A 17,587-nucleotide genomic window follows, 5' to 3' on the forward strand; every position below is an offset into this window, starting at 1 on the left:
TAAATAAACAAAAGAACAAAACACACCGCAACAGCGGCTTACAGGGGGAGGGCGGGCAGGATGCGGCTGCCCGGGGGGAAACCTGCCCTTCCCCGGGGCGGAGCGGGGCCTCCCTTTCTCCCTCCCTCCCTCCTTCCATCGCTCCCTCCCTCCTTCCCTCCCTCCTTCCCTCGCTGCCGCCGCTGGAGCGGAACCGAAAGCGAAGGCGGCGCCGGGCAGCGGCGCTCCGGCCCAGCGCGGCGGGGGCTGCGGGGGCTGCGGGGTCCCGGGGTCGCTCCCCGGCAGGTCGGTGCTGCGGGAACGGGCGGGGAGGCCGGGCGGGCCCGGCGGGGGATGCGCCCGCGGTGGCGGAGACAAAGCCGCGCCCGGAGGGAGCGGCGGGCGGGGGCGGCCGAGCCGGGGATGGAGCCGGGGCTGGGGCTGCCCTGCGGGCGAACGGCATCGCCTCCGGACGGGGCTCTCTCGCGGGCGGCCTGTGCGGACAGCCCCGCGGTGCGGGCTCGGTGCTGGCGTTTCCCCTTTCCCGTGGCCGCCCGGGCCCCGCGGACATCCCGCTGCCGCCGGCCCCCACACGTGCCCGGTACCGGCGGGCGGCGGCACCGCGGGCGCGGTGATGGGACCGGGTGGCCGCACCGCGTGTCCCACAGACCCCCGGGGCTCCTGTCCGGGGGTTGAGGGCCGGGATCAGGGGTCCCGGGAAAGATAGGCCATGGGGTTGGGGAAAGGAGGGTTTTCTAAGGTCAAGGGACAGGTGAGAGTGGGGATGGAGCTGGTGGAGGACTGTGTACAGGGGGTGGGTCTCATTAGAAGCTACAGGTTGGGTTGCTGCGAGTGACAGAGCGTGGTTAGGAGGTGGGATGCAGCCCTGCAGCCACGTGCACGGCACAGAGCATCAGGAGCATGAAGGTATCAGTCGAGACCAAGAGCAAAGTGAGATGACCACGGGAAGATGCTGTGATGGAGCTGTGGGCTGACTGCAATGCTGCAGGGGCAGAAACCACCCCTGGGAACAGGACCAGGTTGTCCTCAGGGCCAGGGAGACAGGAGAGAGGATGGAGAGATGTGTGGCAGCTGTGGGCACCAGAGCTGCCTTCATGGCCCACACCCACAGAGACTGCCCCTCTCCTGGGAGAAGGAGCCCTGTCCTTGTCCTGGCTCTCCATGAGCACTTTCTCTAGGGAAAAACAGCCAACAAACCTTCAAAGCACGTACCTGAGTGTGCTGTGAGGGGTGTCTGATGGACCAGCGCTGTTCCAGGGAGGTAATTTGGAGAAGCCTTGGAGCCTTTGCTTTCAACTCTGCCCTAATGTCTTCTAAGTGGTGTTCACAAAGTGGAGAGCTGCTCTAGTTTCCTCTCTTGTGGGCATTGTGGGCTGGAGCTGATGTTTCCAGGAAAGCTGGGAGTCGCTTGGCAGTGCTGGACAAGGTGATGGAGGTGTCCTGAGCTTATCCTGGCCCATGCTCAACATCATCTCTGAAGTTTATGCTCTTTTGGAATGCTCATTATATATTGCTTCAGTATCCTCAAAATTATAAGAAAAACCTTGCTAAAGATGTTTTTGTGACTCCTACTGAAACCTGCTGCTGGATGTCGTGGCATTACAATGTTACCAGCCTGGCTTTGCATTTTTTCTCCCCAATTCTTTCTACTCTGTGTTGGCTGGGCCAGGCAGTGCAGGAGGCTCTTCCATTTGCCCTGGGAATGATGAAAAGCTTCTCTGCTTTGGCACAGGAACCTGTCCTAGACAGGACATGAGTGCCTGTTTCTCATAAATTTGGGTGTCCTCTGACTTCTAGAGAAGCTGCTGAGAGATTTTTTTTCCCATTAAAACTCTGTTGGGGCATGCATATGGTCTTTGTATACTACAGTGACTAATATATTTCTGGCAAGGTCCGTGCTCACCCGTAGGAAGGGAAACTGTGATCGATGCCCCCGTTGCTGCAGATGACACCACTCTTGGCATGGGCATTCCACCGCTGACCGTGACCGGGGAGAGCAAAATAGCCACTGGACTGTGCCCAGGGAGACCAATAACTGCCCAGGCTGGCCCTGCTTGGCTTTTAACCAAACTCTAGCAGTAGCAGGGGAGGATCTGTGCAAGTAAAATCAGCCCTGATTTTGGTGTTTTGAGTTCAGTTTTGTTATAAACAGCTGAAGTTGCGATTTGTGAGCTGACCCCCATGGAAGGATGGATGGAGGGGTCACTGCTGAGCTGCCACCAAGTCTCACTCCCTTGGGAAGGACTGATCCTGACACTGTGTCTGGCCTTGCCACAGTGACACAGGTGTGGGGGAGGCGAGTGTGCAGCCCCTGCATCTGGGTAGAGAAACAAGGGAGGGAAGGGCAGGCAGATGCATCCTTATGCTCTGATTGAAATCCCTGCAGCCAGTGCTGGCTGTAAGGTGTCACCCTCTGCACTCCCTGGAATCGGTCAGCGTGTTCCCTGCTGCGAGGTGGCCGCATCCAGCAGGGCCCAGGCAGGGCCCACGCGCTCTCAGCAGAGCTGGGGTGGATGAGGGGCTGTGAAAATCCCTCACCTCGAGGGGGCTGATTCCACTCCCATTCGCTTCCGCTCAAGCCACGTGGACGCTGAGCGAGAGGGAGAGCTGCTGCCAGGGTTTCACAGACCTCTTTTCATTTTAATATCCCTCTCCTTGCTGAATTAGATGCGAGACTGATTGCTTCGATAATCCTGCTGCAGCCGCTATGGGTTATATATGGATTGCAGCCAAAAGCTGTGCCGATAAATCATTCCTATACACCAGGCTGTTATATTTCCTGAGGATTTTGTGGGCATGTGCTGCTCCCTTTTACATAAGGATCTGCTGGAGTTCATACTAGAATGTGCTGCTTTTCCCCAGGCAAGGGCCAGGATGGGTTGATGAAGCCAAAGCCCCCAGGCTGTATTTTCTCTCTTTGGGATTACTGCCCTCGTTTCAGCTATTTTACTTTTCTGTCTGCCTGGGAATACAACTGTTCTCCACCTTCTCTTCCTACTCCTTGTGTGCTTATTAAGGATAACAGGGCTGTGTTCAACAGCGTGACCCCACTTTTGGGTTTCACTCAGATGGGGCGTCATCTCGGGAATTTCTTAAAATCCCCCATCCTCTGACCCTTTGCACACACGCAGAGGGAAAACCCTTCTGATTTCCCACCTCAGATGATGTTACGATGGGACTTGGATGACTTTTAGTTTATAGAGCCTGGGGAAGCCTGCTTGAATTAATCAGACTTGATATGTTTATCCTGGTCAAGCCAATTAACTCCCGCCAGCCAGGATGCGCTCAGCTCTCAAGTGTGACTGAGGCTTCATAACTCAATTTTGCTCAAGCCTGGCAAAGTTTATCAGGAACCCTTGGAAATGGGGATGTAGGCAATGCTCTGGGGGCAGGATGGGATGCCCAGCTGTGCTGTGGCACTGCTGGGGACTGGTGTTGCTACCAGCGATGTTCCTGGGGTGGTTTCATCCCAAGGCTGCCCCGATGAGCTGCCTTTTTTGGTGTGGCCGCAGAGCACGGTGAGGGTAGAGGGCACAGCATTCCGGATCGGCTCCGGCTTCAGGGCAGCTATTTATATGTGCCCACTGGAGGGGTGCCCAAAACAGGCCAGGCAAATGGCCTCGAGATGCATCCCTGTGAATTCAGGATGAATGAGGGGGGTCTGCCTGTTTGTTTTAATCCATTTGGGAGTGCATTAAACCATGCTGCTGTGGGCTGCCAGCAGCACTGCGGGGGGAATTTGACTTGGCTGGTGGCTCCTAGCTCTCTCATCCAGCAAAGCCCCGTCCAGGAGTGGATTCAGCCCCATGAAACTCAGCGTTTCTGGAATAGTTTGTCCTCGTTGCTGTTCATTGGCTTATTTATAGCCTCCCCATCCCTGTGCTTCTCCGTGCCTCGGAGCAGAGAGCGGTGCCACATTGGCTTCAGCTCCAGGCCGATCCCACTTGGGCACAAAAGCTCTGGTTTATAGATCAGTGTTGAAAACAGCAATTAGGCCATTGTGAAGCTTCGAGGATGGGGGAGACGATTTGATTTCTGTACTTGACCCATAATTTCTGCTGGGCTGATTCAGAGTGGTTGTGCTGCGGGTGCAGCATGGAAACTTCAGTGGAGATGAGTGGAGCTAATTTTAACCGGCCGCCTCGTTGAGGTGTGGGAACCAGGCAGAAAAACGCCTCAAACCCTGTTCCTGCTTCTGGGCTGGTTGTTTCAGGATATTTTTTTTCACTCCCTTCTGTGGCAACTTGTTAACCTAGAAATTAAAAACAGCACCAGTGTTGGGGCAGGGAAGAGTGATGGTTTACAGCCAGCCAACCACTGAACAGCCTCAGGTGCTGTGGAATGCCTGGCGTGTGTGAATTAACATAATTTCCTCCTATTTTTTAATTATCACATAATTATTTGATTTTTTTTTTTAATTTTTTGTTGCTAACAGTTTTCTCATTTATCTCAAGGTTTGGGTACCTGAGTTTTGCACAAAAGGCCACAGGACAAGGAAGAGAAATCACTGGCAATGATGGGGACGAAGCAGTGAGCCAGGGGGCTGGTCCTGCACCCCACGCTTGGTAAGTGGGTCCCTGTGTCCCTGAACTGCTTTGTTTGGGGGGACTTGGCAGAGATGTGCACACTTTGAGCAGTAAAGTAGGGAACTCAGTGGTATTTATGCCGATATAGTGCAATTCTTTATCCTGCCCCTTTAAAATAATGCCTTGTAGTAGTTCCATAGTGGAGATGATAGAATTGTTATTCCCTGGAGGTGTTTGAATAAAAAGGGTGGAAGAAGCAGTATTGGCAGCCCTGGGGTTGAGGCTGGCTCTGGCCTGGGGTCTGTCCCATGGCAGGGTGATTGTGCATCCTGATGCCATGCTGCACTTCCTCCCTTGGCTTCACCATTCCCTATGGAATGAATAAATCAACCTGTAGCACAATGGCTAGCAGGAAATCCCGCTTTCTGGAGAGCCTGGCTGACCCACTCTCTGTTTTCAGGCACATCTCCACACCACAGCATGGCCAGGATGAAGCCATTGGTCCCTCCACGCTGCCACGTGTCCCCAGCAGCCGGCTCACCCCACAGCCCTTCTGCTGCGCCGGAGGCTGCGGCCGCCGAGCCCCCACGGCACTGCGGGACCCCCCGGCGCTGAGGCCTGGCCACAGCAGCATGGCCTCGCTCATCGTGGTGACCGAGCACGAGGCCGCGGGGAGCGCGAGCGAGGAGGAGATGGATGTGCCCGGCACTGAGGGCTTTGGGGATGGCCGCAAGCTGCACCTCTCCGGCCGCAAGCTGTCCCTGCAGGAGCGGCCGCAGCCTGCCCGCTCGCCCGGGCACGGCGACGGTGCCAACGAACGCTTCATCTACCCCTCCCTCCCCTACTCCCCCGTGACGTCCCCACACTCCTCCCCGCGGCTGCCGCGGCGGCCGACGGTGGAGTCCAACCGTGTGTCCATCACAGGATTGCAGGTGAGGGGGATGAATGTTACAGGTGAGGGGGATGAACGTTACAGGTGAGGGGGATGAACACTGCTGCTGCAGTTCTCCTGCCCCCATCTGCCTGGATTTTTCCACCATGGCGTTTCTTCTCGCTTGTTTTTTTTGGGATACACCCCCACGGCATGTCTGCAGGTGTGTGGCAGGGGGCCCTGGGACATCCTGGGCCATGGGGAGAGCCCTCAGGGAGGTGAGACCCCAACTCACTGGTTTTTGTGCCTTTGCTGATGCCATTAGCTCTCACGGCTGTGTTTGATGGAAACCAGGAGTGTAGCGCAAGTTTCTTTCTTTACTCCTTAAAAATAAAAAAAACAGAGAAGTTAATTGAGATCTAAAGAGAAAACAGGCCTGCCTGCCTGCCCCCAGCCTGACAGAAAACAGGCAGCAAGTGGCTGCTTTGCCCAGAAGAAATAAAATTACTCGGCACCAGGTCACCAGCATTAAACCCCTCAGGGCTCTCCCTGTCTGCCACTCTTGTTCCACATGAGTGGTCAGGACTGGATCGCCTGCCCAGCCGTTAACATTTGCAATTAGCCCTCTATAAACACACAAACGTGTGGCTTGGTGGGTGGTTTTGTGGCTCATGAATCAAAGCTGCCCAGCCCACGCAGGTGCTTGGGCAGAGCAGGATGGGGTGTGAGTTTGCAGAGAAAGTTTTGCAGGAGATTGAAAAGGAGAAGAACAAATGTGAGCAGTTTTGTGGCTCATGCCAACTCTCCCTGCTCTCTCCCCACAGGATTGTGTGCAGCTCAACCAGTACAAGCTGAAGGATGAGATTGGGAAGGTGAATATTGGGTTTGGGGATGGGATGAAGGGTTTTGGGTTGGGAGGGTGCGAGGAGCAAGTCCAGCCACTCACCACAGCAGCTCTTCATTACTCACTGTTCTGTTCAGAGTGGTGCCAATTGAATTATTTATTTTTTAAATTATTACTAATTTTCCCCCTTCCCCCTCCCTCCCACACAGTGGGGCATTTGAAGCTTTTCTTTGCTGTCAGTGTGATGTCAGACTGTACACCCCCCTGCTCATCCCAACATCACCCACCAGCTCTGTGATCCCTGTGGGGTGGGTTTGAGGAGGAACCCAGAGCCTGGTTTGGTGATGTGGGTTTTCTGGATGGTCCCTAACTTGTGCTCCATGGCTGTGCCCCTCTCCAGGGCTCCTATGGGGTGGTGAAGCTGGCCTACAATGAGGATGATAACACCTACTATGTGAGTAGCACACAGCCCCGGAGCCTGCAGTGGAGCAGGTGGGAGTGGGATGGATCCCCTCTGCTGACTCCCTGCCCCATCCCATCAGCCACATTTTATCCTTGACTTGCCCCAAATTCCACGTTTGTTCCCCTCTTGCAGGCAATGAAGGTTCTCTCAAAAAAGAAGCTGATGAGACAGGCGGGCTTCCCCCGTAAGTAGCAGAAAGTCTTTTGGTTGGGGGATATTTTGGGAATCCTGGGGGATTGTTCTGACCTGGACATATCTTCGCCTTTCCCACAGGCCGCCCGCCGCCCCGCGGGGCCAAAGCTGCTTCCGAGGGCTGCCTGCAGCCCAGAGGGCCCATCGAACAGGTCTACCAGGAGATTGCCATCCTGAAGAAGCTGGACCACCCCAACGTGGTGAAGCTGGTGGAGGTAAGGGCTGGCCTTTCCAAAACTTATCCTTGAGTGCGATGGAGCCTGAATGCAGCAGGGATGGGCTGGGTGAAGGGGAGTGACCCAAGGAGGGAGAAAAGGGTAGGTCCTGCCTTTGGGAGAATTTTGTGTTTTCCTTAGTTTGGAAGGTTTTTTATTCTCACCTCCCAAAAGATTTTTTTCTTCCCTGCTCAGAAAGGAAAATGCAGAAAAATGTTTCTTCTGTGGAGGAAACAAGTGCTGAAACAGGTTTGGGGAAGAACTGGTGTTTCTGTGAGTTCAACAGTGTAGCTGCCTTGCCTTCCTCCCACTGCCTGTATGAAACAGTCCAAAAATCAAGAATTAAGGATGTGCAGGCTGGAGTTTATTTGGCTCATGAGTCAGATGATGCTTCCTGTGTGTTTTAAATATTTGCTTCCTTGAAGTACAGCTACATCTCTGTCCTCTTTTTTTCCCTACTCTAGTGGGTAGAAGATCAGAGATGAGCAGACCATGCTGATGGTGCAGATGGTGCAGAACTGAGATGGCTGCTAAATAAAATATCACAGTGCTTAATTTGCAAGGCTTTCTTGGCACTGTTTAATTGCTTTTTGCTTCTTTTGGCAGGTCCTGGATGACCCCAGTGAGGATCACCTGTACATGGGTAACTGCCCACTGCCCTGGGGTGTCAGAGGGATGGGGAAAAAGATTCCCACTGTGTTTTGGAGCAGCTCTATGCGCAGGGCTGGGTCTCTCCTCCACTGTGGGTATAGCCTGATGTGCTAGAGGAGCAAATGAGATGCAGTCTGGGTTGTGAACAGAGATAAGAGTCCTTTATAGCACTTTATTGGTGTTAATTTGACACCAGGGCATGCTTTGCCATGAGAGGCACCAGCACTGATGTTCTCAGCTTTGGAGCTGGAATGATAGAAAGCAGTTTTAGTTTTCTGGCTTTGGTAAAAAGGCACGAGTTAAGAGCCACATCCCAACCTGTCTGGCAGACTGCAGTTGTTGGTAATACACAACTTTTGAAGAAGATTTTTTTTCTATAATTTATGTTCAGTTTGTACTAGTGGAGGAGCATGTGATGCCTTCATGGCCAAGTACTGAGGTTTGCTCCGGGTGTGGGCTCAGCCTTTTTGGTGGCAAACAAAACTAAGGGTTTTTTTGTGCCATGGAGGACACTTCATGTTGCTAAAGCTGCAACGCTGAGAAGATAGTTGGCAGCATCCCCTTAACTGAAAACGGGAGCAACCCAAATGCCACATGCCTTGCATAAGACAGCATCTCTTTTTTAAAAATAACATATTATTTTTAGAATTTTTATCATTAAAATAATTGCTTTTGTGTTGAGGCTGTGCTCGCAGGAGTCATACCCTGTAAGCAATCTGTAATCACCTTCTCTTTTGTGTTGCAGTGTTTGAGCTGGTGAAGCAGGGGTGAGTACTGAATTCCAGATTTAATCCTGCTAACAATTGAATATGAGATGGGTTTGTGGGTGGCCACCCAATGTGGGAATGGGTTGCAGAGGTGATGAGGAATTTCATTGTTGGGGTTTGAGGTTTGAGTAGCATTTCCCTGGCCTGGTTACAGCTGAGTACACCCTGTGTACTGTGTGCCTGTGTCTGGGGTTGTGTGCTCTCGACAAAGCCTTCGGTCCCTGTTTCAGCACATCCAGGTGGGGAATGAACTCTGTTCTCTGTTGCCTTCACAGCCCTGTGATGGAAATCCCAACCTTGAAACCTCTCAGTGAGGACCAGGCTCGGTTCTACTTCCAGGATCTGATCAAGGGCATTGAATACTGTAAGTATCTCTGAAAAAGGACGGGCTTCCTTCTTTTTGTTTTTTTTTTTTCCTGAACACCTGCAGCTGGCCTTCCTGCTTATGTACGGTGCCATTTCTGGTGGCTCATGCTGCACAGGGGCTTTTAAAACAGGCTGGTTGTGGTGTAGCAGAAAGAGCCACATGGAGCCCTGGTGGCTCCTTTGCTGCAAACCAGTGCTGCTGCTGCACCACTCATTGTCCCTCTGGCTGCAGTGCACTATCAGAAGATAATCCATCGGGATATTAAACCTTCCAACCTCCTCGTGGGGGAAGATGGGCACGTCAAGATCGCCGACTTCGGAGTGAGCAACGAGTTCAAGGGAGCTGATGCCCTCTTAACCAACACAGTGGGCACTCCTGCCTTCATGGCCCCAGAGACCCTCTCAGAAACCAGGAAAATCTTCTCTGGAAAGGTATTTAATAGCAATTTGAATGGTTTGTTTGTGCAGAACAGAAATCTTGTTGTAGATTTAACTGTGCTTTCTTCACTCTGCAGGCTTTGGATGTCTGGGCCATGGGGATCACACTGTACTGCTTCGTGTTTGGGCAGGTAATGAGATTAATTTTTCAGTGCTGTTGGTTTCTGGGGGGTTTGTTTGTGCCTCCCATGTTCCAGGTAAGCAGCGGGACTGGCACCTTGTGTCCCTGTTGAGTTGAGTGGAGATGAGGATTTGTGGATGGAAATGGGAAACCTTTGCCTGTCCTAGGGATGGGTGCAGCCGAAAGGGCTGGGCTTCTCTTCTTCCCCAGTGGAAAAAAATTTGGTTTTGGACAGATTTTTTAGGAAAGGAGTTCTTTTAGTAATTGGTAATTTTTGTTAAATGTTTTTTTCATTGAGTTTAAAAGTAGACATTGTAATAGGAAATCCTCTGGAATTTCCCTGTAACTGGATCTTTGCTCTCTTTCATACCCTATGAGATCCTGATGCTCCTCTGGCTGCCTCACTGCTGCCTCTTAACAAAAATTATTGCTTTCCTCATTGCTCTTTTTCTTTGTGGTAGTGCCCTTTTATGGATGAAAGGATCTTGAGTTTACACAATAAAATCAAGACCCAAACGTTGGAGTTCCCAGACCAGTAAGTACTCAAAAACAAAACCAACCCATCAATCCTTATTTTACAGCTCATTTGAGTTGTTTCTCAAGCACTGCCTGGGTAGGGCTGGTCCTGCTCTTCTGTGGTTTTGCAAAATTCAGGTTTTGAGTTGGTCTCTCCCTGCCCTGTAAATGTGGGCTCACACTTCACATTGCCTCAGAAGGGAATATTTTGCTTTTCCTGGGGGTTTGGAGAGGAGGGGGTGTACAAGAACCCAGAGCTGCCTCCCTGTTGGGGCTGGAGTCCAGCCCCTCTGCCCAGAAGGCTCATAGTAGCTGGCACTGAGGTGAAGAACAGAGACAGCACCCATCTCTTTCCCCATCTCATTTCCCTTTTTCTTTCCACAGGCCAGAAATTACAGACTTCTTGAAGGATTTGATTACACGGATGTTGGATAAAAATCCTGAATCTAGGATTTCGGTCCCAGAAATCAAGGTACTGACCCATCTTCCTGGTGCTGGCTATGGCTTCACTTCTGTTGGGTTCTCCTTGCTCGGCTTTTTTTGGGAGTCAGTTTGATCGTGCCAGGCTAGGTCCTCCCCCTGTGCCCAGGGCCCCTGGGCAGGTAAGTCCCAGCTCCTTCCCCTGCTCCGGGACCTGCTCAGCTTTGGGACCTTTGGTGCCTATAGAAGTTGCAGGCAAAAGGAAATCCCCTGAGTACAGTATTTCCTCTGCTACCAGGAAAGTACTGTGCAACAGCCTTTCGCAGGAGATTTCTGGTCCTTCGCCCCTGCGGGAGCCTGGAAGGGGCGAGAAGCTGAGAGAATGGAGACCAAGGTAGGGGGAAGGGATTGCGGGGGAATTGCGGAACCTTTTGTGCTCCTGCAGCCGACCAAGTCACCAGGTGTGTGTGGGCAAAGAGAAACAGGGGTTCTGCCTTCAGTCATGGATTAAACCAGGTCCAGGACGAGGGCTCGGTGGGTCTCCCCATCACTGCTGCTCATACGTGTGGACTGGAATAAATCTCTCCTGCCTCCTGGTGCTGTCTCATCCATAAGATGAGAGTGAAGATAAGGTCTCCTTCCCTAAAGCTCAGAGATGCCCAGTGCTGTAGGTCACCATGGCTGTGGCTTGGTTGTGTAGCTGGGGCCAGTGCTGGCTCTGGATGAGCCACACCACGGCATTTTCTGCTCCAGACTGCGCAGTGCCTGCTGGCACCCAGGTGAGCTGGCTCACCAGTGACATGGCACAGCCCTGCCCTGCTCCCTGGCATTTCAGGAGCACGTAGGGGCCATAGCTTGGACAAGGAGATGCGTTTGCCAGGCTTGTGTTGTTTGAGTTATGAAAAAGAGGAAATCGTTCCTGACAGGCTGTGTTATTAATTGAAGTTGCACCCTTGGGTCACCAAGAACGGAGCGGAGCTGCTGCCCACGGAGGATGAGAACTGCACCCTTGTCGAGGTGACAGAGGAGGAAGTGGAGAATTCAGTCAAGCACATCCCCAGCCTGGCCACAGTGGTGAGTACAAAGGAATTGATGGCCTGTGGATGCCTGATGGAGTCCACGCTGCCTGCTGGGGTGGCCCTGAGCAGCTGGAGTTCACTCCTGAAGGGCAAAAGCATTGGGCAGGATTAGAGCAAAGACCTTCCCTCTCTTGGAAACAAGTGCTGCAAGACACTTGGGTGTCTCAGGGTCTCAGCAGCTCACTGGACATGGTCGTACTCTGCAGTGCAGGGGAATATTTTAGAGCAGTTTCAAAGGTAAATGTCATTGGGTTGATGGTCTTCACACTTGGGCTTGCTGCTTAAATATCACTGTATTTGCTCAAGGCAAAAGAGCATCTGGTCCAGAACCTGCCCGTGGTCAAAAGCAGGTATTTTGGCCAGGCACAAGGAGCTCCTGCCCTGTCCAGCCAGAGGGGCTGTGGGAGGTTCCCGGGATGGAGATTTTATCTGGGCCACGACGTGCATCAGCCCCCGCCTGGAGCTATTCTTGGTGACTTCATCTCATCTCTTTTCAAGCTCATATTTTTATTCTCTGCAACACACTGTGGTGGTGAGAACCACATTATAACCCTGTCCTGTGTAGAAAGTGAAATCCTTTGTGGTTTTGAACTAATGATTTCTTTGGGTGCCGCCAGCCCTTGTGTTAGGAGAAGCAGCGAGCGACCATTCACAGTTCCCTGGCCTGGTGTTATCTGCCTGTAGGCACCCAGGCTGTGATTTTTTTGAAGAACAGGTTTCTCTTTGAAGCCACTTTTCCATCTCATAGCTGTGCCCACATGTGGCCTAATTTCTTGAGCTCTTTCCCTTTTGGATGCCCTGCAGAAATCTCACTGACCACAAATGTGTGAACATGCAAATGCACCTTGTGCTGCCCAGGCTGAAAAAGCAAAGGTTGCTCTAAAAGCATCACCATTGATGAAGGGTTTAGCCCCTTTTTCCTGTTCAGAGGGGACTTAATCAGTGCTCTCAGCCTGTTGAAATCCAGGTGTATTCAGTACAGTTCAAGACAAGTCAGATTTTACTGCACTTCTTTGACTGTTAGATAACGTACTGCCTCCAGGCAAATGTGGTATTTTCACATTTGCATTTGATCTTCAAAATTGCCCTCTGGTGCCTGATCTTTGTGCAGCCAAGTGCAGGCATTGACGCTCCAGTATGAGATTCACTCTCGTGGCTTTGACTCTTAAAACACTCTCGCCTTTAGACACAGAATGGCTCTTTGTGTGCCCTGGTGAGCAGATAAATGAGGCACAGAGGGATGAGAAGCAACATCAAATGGAGTCAGGGGCTCTCAGGGATGCCCCTGCTGAGGCAGGCTCCAGTGCTGCTCACCTTGATGTCTGCTCCCACCAGCAAAACAAGCTGGGGCATGCCAGAGAAGAATCCTGACACATCTCTGTTCCCACCAGCTCTGATTGGTAACTTTCAGCCAAAGCTGGACAAAAAGCCAGCTTTCAGTTTGGTTTCAGATGAACATTAAGGTAAAATGGTGCCAGTTCCTTCCCCTCTCCCTTTTCAGTGCATTATTTTGCCAGGTAATCATGGAGGACTGGGAATTTGCAGGTACTGGATGCAGTAATCAATAAAACCTACTTCTGGAGAGGAAAGAAACCTCCCAGACTTGGCTTTGCTTTCCTTTCCAGCCTCTTATACATAGTGTGGCTCTCACCTGCAAGGGATTCAGATGAAGATAAAGCTCCTGTATTAAACAGTTGGAGACTCGCAAAGATGATTCCTTCTGATTCCTATTAATAGAGAACTTTGACCTGTTTTCACTAATTTTTTTTTAATTACTTGGGCATGCAAGCTGGATGTTCCTATTGCTCTTGAATGAAGGAGAAGCACCCCAATGAACTGCATTCTGGTTTTGCAGATCTTGGTTAAAACCATGATCCGGAAGCGATCCTTTGGGAACCCGTTTGAGGGGAGCAAGAGGGAGGAGCGGCCATTGTCTTCCTCTGGGAACCTGCTGCCGTAAGTGTCATCACCTCACCTCGGCCCCAAAAGACATTTGCAGCTTTTTCTGATGCTCTGGAGGAGAAATTAAATAGTTTGGTTTCGAAACTTTCATGGGGGCCATGACTGCAACATTCACACCCCACCTGTCTGATCTGTAACTGTTTTATGGGATGTTCGTGACATGGAATATCCTGCTGTTCTGATGAGATGAAAAACATCTTTTTATGGCACTTCCAGCCTGTTACATGGTGAGAGATGATGCATGCTCAGCATCCCAAAGATCCCATGGCAGGGAAGGGTTAAAAACTGGTGTCTCCTTTCCCTTTTTCTGAGTCACTCAGCAGCTGTTTTATTTCCTTTGAAAATAGGAAACAAGGCAGTGAAGATAACCTGAAATGCAATGACTTGCCCAATGTGGGAGAGGAGGAACTTCTTTCTTGAACCTGAACTTTATGGTTCTGTTGAGCAGCTCAATCCAGGGCACGTCACCAAGCATGCGCTGGGGGCGAGGTGACCAGAGCCCAGAGCAAACACAGCATGACATGGCGCTATCTCAGTACAATGCTGGATGTAGAGCTCACATAGCAGCATGTTAATCACACCTTATCAGACATCTGATTATTTGCCATAAACATGGAACATCTCTGAGCACTTGGACTGCTGACTTCTGGTGGGAGAGGCGCTGGCGGACAGCGGAGAGGTGAGCGATGGTGGTGAGCAGCAACAGGGCTTTGCAAAACAAAACCCAGAGCAGCCAAAGGAAAATGTATTTGGAACTGTTTTTAGCTGGTTTTAATGCCAAATAATTTGCAGTGACTGACGCCAGCGTCCCAGGGGCACGATGCCCATGGCGTGGCTGTGGGCACGTGCAGAAGGGTGAAGCTTTTGCCAAGTGGCATGCACAGCAGTAAAACCAACCACACGTGTGCACTTTGAGAGTTCACGACCTACCAGGAATGTTGTTGCATCTATTTCTTGTTGTTCTGGTTTGTTTTTAATTGACACCTTTTTAACTGCATGGGAACAAAGCAAAAACCCACCTGTTCAGCTTTTCAAAGAATGCCTACCTTTGTGAGCCAAGTTGTATGAAACAGCATCTTCAGGATGTTCAAAAAGTGAGGTTAATTACCTCCTCAGGTAATTAACACCTTTCCAGAGGCCTTGGTGTGACCAGGACTTGGTAAGTTAGGTTTTCAGTGTATGAAAAGAAAAGGTATTTAAGGGCTTAAGTTCAGTTTGAACTATTTTTGCTGCAGACATATGAGTGAGAGGTGGTGTTTAGAATGTTTAAACAACAGAAGAAGCACTAAAAGTTTGTTTCTAAATATTTTACTTGATCTAGGTAGATATACTATAAAATATAAAATTCAGGGTAAAATCCTTCACTTCCATGTACATTACATGGTTTACTACAATTAAAAATAATACAATTTATGCTGATTTTTAAGTATAGACTTAGGGCTTGCTTGGAATTTAAGATCTTAATGATTAGCTAGTAATTTTCAAAGAAACATTTGTTTTCCAAACTCTTAATCTCGATTCTGGGGCCAATGCTATGTATTTTTTGCAAGTTTGTTACCAGTAATTTGTGAATGCCTGTGGATCAGAGGCTTGTTAGTAAATTAAGTGTATATCTAGTTAATGGATTGTTTCTTATGAAGAGCTCTTTCACCTTCAGTCAGATTACTCTGATTATTTGTGGTGCTTGTACAAAATAATAATCTGCCATGTGGTGGGAGAGACTCTGGTGTCCAGACTCACTTTCCCAAGTTCTCTGTGCTCGGACAAAGCTGGAGAATGAGAAGCCAGGTTTGCCCGAGGAAAGGGGTCATGGTAAGTACAGTTGTTCTGTGGATGGAGCGTGGGACGAGGGGGAAAAAGGTTTCATTTCTTTCCTTTCTCAGTCTGATGTGGTTGTGTGGCCTTGAACGAGGCATTTGAGATACCTGACAGAGAAGGAGGATTTGAGTCTCCCAAGCTTGTGAGGGACTTATAAGGTGTAATTCCTTGCCCTCAGGAAGAAGGCACTAGGAGACTGCCAAGTGTCTTGATTAATGGTAAGGTCTCTGCCTGTTAACCCTGGCCATGGATGCCCTGCCTTTAAAAAGTGACTGTTCCCTTGTCTTCCTTTATTTTATCCTGGACAGCACAAGCAGCAGCGTGCCAAGGTCCTTGGCCCCACTGCAGTCAGATCTGGCCTGGTAATTCCCGGTAAAGACTGGCTTTTCTTAAAGCCAGGACAGCATTAGCAAGGGTGCAGATGCCTACCCAAACTGTCCCTTACATCTTTTGATCACTTGATGCGATGTTCCCCCTAAACTGCAATTTATTATGGAAGCATTGTGCTGCTGGCCTCTCTCCAAAGCCAGTGAGGACAGTTGGTGGTTTAGGAGCAATACTATGGAGTTTGGAGCCATAAGACATGCACTGTTTTCCTCCCATTTTAGTCCGAGGCTATGCCAAAGCCCTGCAGCTTCAGTTATGGGAAAACCAAACAGGTAACTTGGGGGCCAGCACTACTGCAGCTGCCTGCTCCCCCTACACAGGACTTTTCATTGTGGAAATGTGTGTGCGTGGGCAGCCTGGTTCTCTAACCCTGCAAATGGACTTGATCTGCCAAAAAAAAAAAAAAGTAAAAAGCTAGGGGATCCAATTCTTTGTAGGTAGTGCATAGTAGTGTGTGTGGTGTGTTTGCTAGAAGTGTGTTGTAGAGATTTCTGTGCTGCCCGTCCCTGGTTGTGATTTGTCAGGTGAGACAGTTTACACTGACCCAACAGGTCTGCCAGGTGTGATGCAGCTTCTCAACAGCTGTACCAGCTCCCCGATGCCCAGCCAGTCTCTGGGCCTCAGATACTCCCACTGATCAGTGTCTGACTGTCTGCACGGGCTTGGTTCTAAAGGATGCTAAATTCACTTCCCCAAGGTGCTCTCCAAACCGAGTGTCCCTCAGTGCAGGCTCTGGTGGGGCTGCAGCCGAATGCACATTTCGGAAATAAATGCAATGTGGATTTTTCTGGTTGGTCAGCTCTGTTGAAAGCCTAAAGCGTGGCCGTGTGAGGGAGATCTCTAAATGCATGACCTGTTAGAGAAGCTGTACTGTGTACATAAACCTGCTCTGTTCCCCAGCTGCTGTTCCTTAGTAGTAATGCTGGCTTTCTCCTTATAGTGAAGTGAACATTTTGCTTGTGCCTTGGAACTGGGCTATAGCTTGATTTCCCCAACTCCCCTTCCTTCCAAGCAAGCCCAGTGCTGACTGTGGGCTTATTGCTGGGTACTAAGCCTTTTTGGCTCTGAAAGCACACAGGAAAGTGCTAAGGGGAAACCAGGCCTCTTATCTGAGTAGTTTTCCATGGTGGTCCCCTCTTACCTATCAGGCAATTGATCTGTTTCTTTTCTAAGGTCCTGAACTATTCCTGTTTTTTATACTGTTTGTTTAATGACCAAGGCTTGTGTTTCACTCCTACTCCTTTATTATGCATTTATCTTTATCAGGTGTATCAAGTTTAAATACTGTGTATTTACCACTTTTAAATTATATTACCTAAGAAGAAAGAATAAACCAACAACTAAGTGTTTTTCCACACAGGTATTCAAGCTTCACTGTACAAGTTGAAATAAATGATATGCAACCAAACCCAGAGTTAGTTGATCAAGTGGAACCATTATTTTGTTTGAGTGGTCTTTATCAAGCTGTGAGAGTTTGGTTGTTGGAAGAGGAATCTGAAAGCAGTCTGCTCTGTTAGTGAAGTCTGGTGCTCTACCATTACTGGGGACCTTGGGCTAGGATGGGACCACAGCAGCTCGAGCACTGTATAATCCAAACTGAGCATTCACATGCACAGACTCGAGTGCCCTTGGAAGGCACTCTTTGAGCTGGGACACAACTTAGTGCTCAACAGCAGCAGGCACATAAAGAATAAAACAAAATAATAATGCTGTGTTTTACCCACTGTGCTGCTGGAGAAAGGCCGCCAGGATGCTGGAGGAATAGATCCTAGGGCTCAGTAACACCAGAAAAGGTTCAGAGAAGGGAAAACCTGGACTTTGTGAGACAATATGATCACCAGAGGTGCTAAAGTCCATGTGAATATAAAAGCCAACAAATTCACTTCAATCAGATTGTGTAAACTGCATTAAATGCAGCAGCCCAGACACAGGGTTGGTGTGGTGAGAAGCA

The 17,587-nt window shown here is 50.1% G+C and overlaps 1 protein-coding gene across 1 annotated transcript; it reads left to right on the forward strand.

The window, feature by feature from the left end:
* Positions 1–169: 169 nt before the first annotated feature.
* On the forward strand, positions 170–17,048 carry CAMKK2 (calcium/calmodulin dependent protein kinase kinase 2). Its single transcript, XM_041719460.2, has 18 exons — positions 170–285; positions 4,455–4,565; positions 4,987–5,458; positions 6,222–6,269; positions 6,642–6,695; positions 6,837–6,888; positions 6,978–7,111; positions 7,718–7,754; positions 8,508–8,529; positions 8,805–8,893; positions 9,128–9,327; positions 9,411–9,464; positions 9,916–9,989; positions 10,355–10,442; positions 10,689–10,784; positions 11,336–11,464; positions 13,325–13,425; positions 13,779–17,048. The coding sequence occupies exons 3-18, from the start codon at positions 5,159–5,161 to the stop codon at positions 13,849–13,851; spliced, it is 1,551 nt and encodes a 516-aa protein (XP_041575394.2). The 5' UTR covers positions 170–285; positions 4,455–4,565; positions 4,987–5,158; the 3' UTR covers positions 13,852–17,048.
* The last annotated feature ends 539 nt before the right edge of the window (positions 17,049–17,587 follow it).

Source organism: Taeniopygia guttata, chromosome 15 (genome assembly GCF_048771995.1).
Source record: "Taeniopygia guttata chromosome 15, bTaeGut7.mat, whole genome shotgun sequence".
Lineage (NCBI taxonomy): Eukaryota > Metazoa > Chordata > Aves > Passeriformes > Estrildidae > Taeniopygia > Taeniopygia guttata.